This window comes from Hordeum vulgare, chromosome 6H, assembly GCF_904849725.1.
Source record: "Hordeum vulgare subsp. vulgare chromosome 6H, MorexV3_pseudomolecules_assembly, whole genome shotgun sequence".
NCBI lineage: Eukaryota > Viridiplantae > Streptophyta > Magnoliopsida > Poales > Poaceae > Hordeum > Hordeum vulgare.
This window is the reverse complement of record NC_058523.1, coordinates 348,523,293-348,530,867: the sequence shown is the minus strand read 5'-3', so window position 1 is coordinate 348,530,867 and position 7,575 is coordinate 348,523,293. Positions and strand designations below refer to the sequence as shown.

The 7,575-nt window shown below is 45.0% G+C and overlaps 1 protein-coding gene across 1 annotated transcript; it reads left to right on the top strand.

Moving 5' to 3' along the window:
• The first annotated feature begins 2,386 nt into the window (after positions 1–2,386).
• LOC123403344 (integrin-linked protein kinase 1-like) lies at positions 2,387–7,149 on the top strand. Its single transcript, XM_045097286.1, has 12 exons — positions 2,387–3,126; positions 3,418–3,492; positions 3,597–3,701; positions 3,997–4,079; positions 4,512–4,632; positions 4,869–4,948; positions 5,271–5,333; positions 5,440–5,555; positions 5,890–5,975; positions 6,170–6,294; positions 6,505–6,636; positions 6,916–7,149. Exons 1-12 carry the CDS (start codon positions 2,683–2,685, stop codon positions 6,935–6,937), a joined length of 1,452 nt encoding a protein of 483 aa, XP_044953221.1. The 5' UTR covers positions 2,387–2,682; the 3' UTR covers positions 6,938–7,149.
• Positions 7,150–7,575: the final 426 nt, after the last annotated feature.

The window sequence follows — 7,575 nt, the reverse complement described above, 5'->3', positions numbered from 1 at the left end:
CCATGATCAGGAAACCATGATCATCTGTTGATCAACGAGCTAGCCAACTAGAGGCTAACTAGGGACACATTGTGATCTATATATTCACACATGTATTACGGTTTCCGGTTAATACATTTATAGCATGAATAATAGACAATTATCATGAATTAGGAAATGTAATAATAATCATTTTATTATTGCCTCTATGGCATATTTCCAACAATATCTGCCCCCAATTTAAACTCAATATGAGGGGTGCCGATTCGTTCTAGGCATATATCCGTCATGAGAAGCATGTCTGGTTTAGGTTTTCTTCGACCGGTAAGAAATCAGACGGTCTGCTCAGGCATACAAGTGGGATTTCGGTACGCGAGTTATAGATGCTCTAATAGCAACTCTAACTGGGCGACCCATTTTGTCCGCCGCCATCCGTTTGGGTCGTCGCGGACAAAAGTGATGGCCTAACGCGTCCGGTTTGCATTCGTGTGGACCCATTTCCACCCCAAATTTGGGCCTGAAAAGCATCGACGCGGACGAGAAGCGGATGTGCCGCGCGTCCTCTCGGTGTTCGCCCCGTCCCCACATGGCGGCTGGTCAACTACCGCCCGTGTCTTTATTCATGACGATCGCCGACCATGGGCCCACACGTCAACGACCGTGGGCGTCATTATTTAGTCTAAGCATGCGGAGGGGGGGGGGCGTCCTCATCCTCTTCCAGAAGCCCATCCACATCTAGCCACCCCTCTGCTCCCCCGACGGCGATAAGCCTAACCACCATGGGCTTCTTCTCACGCTCAAGCTCTCGCAAGAACAAGGGCAAGGCCCCCGCCGGCCCTTGGCGTGCTCCTCCCGCCTCCGTCGTTGTCTTCCCGCCCGCCACGACAACGGATAAGCGTCCTAGTGCACTAGACGAGGTGGCACTTGGAGCACCGACCCCCTCCCCTACCCTGACGTGACGCTGCCACATGACTGGCACTTGGATTGGGAGAGGATCCGAGTGTCGACGGTGCAGCGGTCGGCGTGGCGTCCATGACGTGCGGGCTGGCACCCCGCCGCCCCTCGTCGTGCGTGATGACCAGGAGGCTGAGGCGGCTATCCTCCATGAAAGCAAGGAGGAAGAGTGGCGCAAGGAGGAGGAGGGGGCGACGGCTTACCAGGCGCGGCTGGCGGAGGCCATGGCGCTCTCCGCCATCCGCGACTGCGTCGTGCCGCCAATGGCCCCGCCATCCCCCGCCAAGACCGAGCCGGGGCCGACCGCCCTCAGGACCGAGAGCTACACATGGGACGGGGTAGTGCGTGAGTGGGTGAATGCGCCACCCTTCTGGTTGGGGGCGACACCGTCGTAGGAGCAGATCTACATGGAAAACTACGACAACGACGACTGACGGAGGAGCGCCTCGAGGGCCAGCGGCTCGAGCAGTTGAAGCGTGACGCCGAGGCGAAGGAGGAGGAGCATCGTGCCGCAGCCCAGCGAGCGGCGGTGCAGCTACCGACGGATGACATCGCCATAGCCTCGGAGATGTCGTTCCCCTAGACTGGCCCGGTGCCGACGCTCGTCGACCTCACTGGTCCCAATACGAGGACACCTAAGACATCGCGCCTCCTAATTTTATATGTTTAAATTAATGTTTTTTACTTAATGCAAAATGGACTCGTGGACTCGCGTCGGTCTTTAAGGCCGGCATTAATGTTTAATTAATTTTTTTATTTTCAAGATATTTATGACATTTTTAAAATCAAACATGAATGTTCACCGGACCGACCCTAACAGATAAAACGCGCACAAAACGTACGTCCTATTTTGATCGCGGTTGAAGTTACTCTAAATAACATGCGTTTTGATCGCGGTTGGAGTTGCTTTAAACAACATGCATCGAGTGCCCCAAAGTAAACAAGAGTATAGAGTACTCCCTCCGTTCCTAAATATAAGACCTTGTAGAGATTATACTATGAACTACATACGGATGTATATAGACATATTTTAAAGTGTAGATTCACTTATTTTGTTTCGTATGTAATCTATAGTAAAATCTTTACAAGGTCTTATATTTAGGAATGGAGAGATTAGTATTGACTGGCAGACCGAAGGAAAATTCAACTGGCAACAAGTGTTCGTAGCCCACCCGCTAGATATTCATTCAGCTAGACGAAGACGAGAATAATTTCGATTCGGAGGAAGGAAAAAAAACAAAAAGTCGTCGGCAAGTGTCCCCACGAACCGACAAAAAAACACGCAAAACCCCTCCAACTCCCGCGCCAACTCTCCCCGACATAATGACCCCACAGCTACCCGGCCCCGGCAGTCAGCCACTCTAAACCTTTTGAACTCAGGTCGAGCACCAGCTGTACCCGCGATGCTCCCCCCTCACCGGCGGTTTATTCCCTGTCGATCGGCTCCCTCCCCTCCCCTGCTCTGCTTCCCACTACTCCTCCTACTATTCCATAGTACACCACTGATGCCAACAACTGCCGCTCCGCTGCCACTAGTCACCATCTCGAGTCTCCGCCCAATTTTTATTACGGAGCACCATCGCCCACGCCCAATCATCGTTCGTCTCCAATCCCCAGAGGCACCCACCTCCGCCCCGGCCACGCGCGAGATCCCACGCACCAAAAACCGCGCGCGGATTCTCGCCGGCATCGATCTCGCACCGCGCCTGCTGGTTGGGATCCGTACTTCGGCTGTGCGAGGCGGAGGCGATGGCCGCGGCGGCGAAGCTGACGCGGAGCTTCTCGCGGCAGCTGTCGTCTGGGGCGGCGCGGGTGTGGCGCCAGCTGTCGCTGGAGCCGCACACCCCACGGCGTGGCGCGGCCGCGGCGACGGGGGCCGTTGCGGCGGCGGCGGGGCCGACCAGGTTCGGCCTCGCCAGGCAGTCGTCGCTCGACCCGACGCCGGCGCCCGACGCGGCTGTGCTCGCCATGCCGGAGAACCTGGACGCCACCATGCGGCTGCTGTACGCGGCGTGCCAGGGCGACGCGGGCGGCGTGGAGGAGCTCCTCAGGGAAGGGGTGGACGTCGACAGCATTGACTTCGACGGCCGCACGGCGCTGCACATCGCCGCCTGCGAGGGCCGGGGGGAGGTGGTGCGCCTGCTGCTCGGCTGGAAGGCCAACATCAACGCCCGCGACCGATGGGGGAGCACGGTGCGCCCTCCGCCAAACTCTCTTCTCTCGCCACCCTGCTATGCATCACCTGAATTTCGCTACGCCCCGTACTTGCCTACTTCCGATCAAGCATCTCTGGCCATTTCGTTTGTGCAATTATATCGTACTGAGAGTACAGCGTCTGCCACATTGGGGCAATGACCAACGTGATGCATTCGGAAATAGCGATAATATAGGCGCAGGGAAAGTAGTGGCTGAACCCCCGCTCGGTGCAACTACTTATTTAGCCGAACCTGATCTCAGCTTTTATTTCCATACTCACAATTTCAGCCAGCAGCGGACGCTAAACATTACGGGCACTTTGAAGTTTACAACCTTCTCAGAGCAAGAGGAGCAAAACTTCCGGTATGCATTTGTTGTTTTTGTAAATCAAAATTCCCGAAACTGTTGTTAACTCTTGCTATGATATGGAAAATGTTTTATATATATTTGTTATTCTCCTCTACTAGAAAACCAAGAAGACTCCAATGGCTGTGTCAAATCCCAAAGAAGTTCCGGAGTATGAACTGAACCCTCTTGAACTCGAGTTCCGAAGAGGAGAGGAGGTTACAAAGGCATGTGTCAATAAACTCCCTCCTTTTGTTTTCTTTCTTAGTACGGTGTCATTTTTCATGTATTTGTATTTCAGTTTCTTAGGTAAGAGTACTAACCATTTTCCATGGAGGACTTTATGATGCTTAAAATGTTAAGGTTGAACACCCGATTCTTATGCCGATTCCCATGATACTATTAGTACTCAAAAACAAGAAAATCATATCTTCTACTGTAGGTTCATGTAAATTTGCAATGTGCTGACTTTATTTGTTTGACATAATTATGACCGCCGTACCTGTCATACAATTTTTACAGGGTTACTATGTAGCCAAATGGTATGGCTCCAAAGTTTTTGTGAAGATACTTGACAAAGATAGCTTCTCAGACGGAGATAGCATGTATGAGCTGCCTCCTTGAACTTTTACATCAATTGACCTTTTTTATTTGATAATTATGAAGTTGCACACTGAAGTTTAGTAGTGTATCTAAGACAATTATCATGATGAATTGGGTCCATTATAATCATATAACGCTCAATACTAGTATAGTTTATTGAGATATTGTGCCTGACAATCCTACAACTCACCTCCTTTTTCTTCATTAAACTTGGACAATAATTTATCTTTTTATAAACAAGTTACAGGGAAAATATTATTATGTTTTTATCACACTGTTTATTATCATATAATTAGTTTGACGAACTAATTTAGTACAGTTTCAGTCTAAACAGTTTTATTTAAGTAAATATCATGAACTTCTTATTTTGATTTTGGGATTTGCTTATCATGTTTCATTCAATACTGCTAAGTTCTGTCGTCATATCAACTCAGAGATGCATTCAAACACGAGCTTACTTTACTGGAGAAAGCACGGCATCCCAATTTGGTCCAATTTGTGGGAGCTGTTACACAAAATGTACCACTGATGATTGTTTCAGAATACCACCAAAAAGTGAGTAGCTGTGCTTTATTCAACAGAACAAATGCATGTATTCACTTTTGATCATTTCCAGAAAACAATCCTCCAACTAGCAGGGTTTCTTCACATAACTTTATGGAGTACTATGAACTTAGATCACCTAATTTTATTTTATTTGTTATTAGAACAGTAGAACAGAATCCTATTGGATTTACCTGAACAATATTACTCTTGTATCATCAATGACTAGATCTGTGTTCCCTCATTAGGGTGATCTAGCGAGTTATCTTGAGATAAAAGGTCGCCTGCAATCTTATAAAGCGATCAGGTTTGCCCTTGACATTGCAAGGTATGTTAGGATTCATGGCATATGTATCTTGTTTTCCTTCAAAGCTGTATCTACCATTTGAGCTGTTGACTGGAACTGCTCGTGTCAGTGCATCATTTTTGTAGTCACCTGACAATAAGTTTATTTTTAGACCGGAGTAACAAGAAAATTAATTTGATATCCAAATGAAAAGGTTTTCAAATTTCATTCATGTGTTATCTCAATGAAACAAAATGAAATCACAAATGATTTATGAAGTTCATGCTCTAGTTTTTGTATTCTGTTCTTCTACCATCAGAATAGAGGAAAAAGTATTCTGCGTTAATTTCTTCTTCTTATTTAGGGGACTAAATTACCTTCACGAGTGTAAGCCAGAGCCAATTATCCACGGTGATTTGTCACCAAAGTAAGCTGATCCAAATATATTTTGTCTCTAAACCAGTGCACTGCACTAAATTCAAGTGGTTTATTCTATGTGGACTGTACGTTATGATACTTTTGTAAGGTTTCAGAAATATTGTGCGGGATGATGAAGGAAAACTTAAGGTGGCAGGCTTTGGATCACTTGATCTGACAAAAGTCTCCCAAGATAAACTACAGATGGTTCAGCCAGTGTCAAATTTTGAAAGTATGTTATATTTACCTATTTAATTGTACATTCTTTCTGTGTCATGGTTCTATACTAGTGATCATTTCAATTAGTATGTCATTCATGAAAATCTTCTAGTGCCACGGTTATGACTTATAACTACTTCTATTAAATATGTTCATCTGTTGCTTTGCATGTCACTTTTGTTGATGAATGCAGTTTACTCCAGAGATTTTGGCCAGAGTGAATTCATTTTCTGATGGAACTATGCCTAACCAATTTAACTGGATTCGTATGAGAAACTTATTTATTGTAGATACTATTGACCTTTTTAGGCTATTTCATATGTTGGTCTGTTATTTCATTTGCGTAGGTGTATACATTGCTCCTGAGATGTACAGAAACGAAGCATTTGACAGAAGTGTGGATACATTTGCATTCGGTCTCATTCTTTATGAGGTATGTAGAAGTATCCAACCTTCAAAACAATAAATCAACTGATATACATGTAATCTATCACGCTTCTTAATTAGGAACCGCCAAGGAATTCACACTAACATTTTGTTGCAGCTGTCGCCAGTCCCGTAATTCTAATGAGCGCATATTTTTAGCTAAGTGTCACACGTGTACATTATCTTATATTTATTGTTCAGATGATTGAAGGATCTCCTGCATTTCACCCAAAGCCTCAAGAGGAAGCGGCCAAGATGATTTGTTCAGAGGGTTTGAGACCATTATTCAAGAATAAATCCAAATCATATCCTGAGGGCGTGAAAGAGTAAGTGAATCTTATGCTGTGCTCCGTTCTCCCTCTTTATTTATAGTCATATGTTTGCGTAGCTTTTGCTTTCTGTTCATACATATCTATATACTGTATTAATTATCTTTCAAGGTGCTCTGGCTTCACGTGTCCAAATTCCCCTGCATTGTCCTTGCTTAATTTCGCTATCTGCGGCTCACAGTAGTTTTTTTTTTTTGCATGTCACAGGCTAATACAAGAGTGCTGGGATCCAACACCTTCTGGCAGGCCAACGTTCTCAGATATAATTGTACGCCTGAACAAGATATCTGCAAGTTGTTCCAAGCAAACTCGCTGGAGAGACAACTTCAAGCTACCATGGTACAGTTCTCACTGATCTAACTGCAAAAACATGAGCTATCAAACTCCTTTGTGAATCATTTCAATCTTTTTTATAATAATCTAGAACTGACATTAGTCGGTATCCTAAGGTAATTAATTTGATGGTCTGTTGCTTTATTGGTAATACACCATGGCTTATAATTGAAATGCTTCAGTTCATTTCAGTAACTCTGGGAATAACTGGAGCGTTGTTTTATGATTGATCTACCATAAAAAATCTGTTGTACCATGGGTCTCACTCATGTTTCATCTCCTCAGGAAACAAGCTGTGCACAAATAGTTCTGATCTTCCACGAGACTGTCATGCCCCCCCCCCCCCCCCCCTGCATATGTTAGTAAACACGGTGAAAACTATATTGGTATACGGGACAGAAGTTGTTCCTTTACAAGGTTTTTGTATGTCCAGTTATAATTCCTTTGTTTTTATACCTCTGGTTAAGTGTATTTCGAGTTACATTCATTCAAATGGGAAGAATGTACTAAGTTCCTGAAGGTTGCAAATATGCTCATACCGTATGCCCCCGAAAGTCCAAACGATATATTTTTCTGTTTTCCTGAACACCAAAATGTAGCGACTGTACCTAATTTGTTGGTTTGTTTGTATAAAATGTTGCAAAAGTTCAGGTATTCTTTCTTCAGATGTTGGAAGAAAAAAAAACCTGTTTGTTTGCACAATTTGTTGGTTTGTTTGCATGTGCAATACTTGTCACAGCATAGGATTTTGTGTTTTTTTTCGTACATTCGTTTTTCAAAATGTTTTATCTTTTGAACTGTACGTTCAAATCATGAACCATTTTCAACATTTCGTTTCTTGCCTCAAAATCTTTGAAGCTAGATACCATGTTAATAAGTTTGGGGCACCTCCTAAATGGCATTGTGCATCATGTTGTGAGCGTTTGCGTTGAGTTGATCATCAAC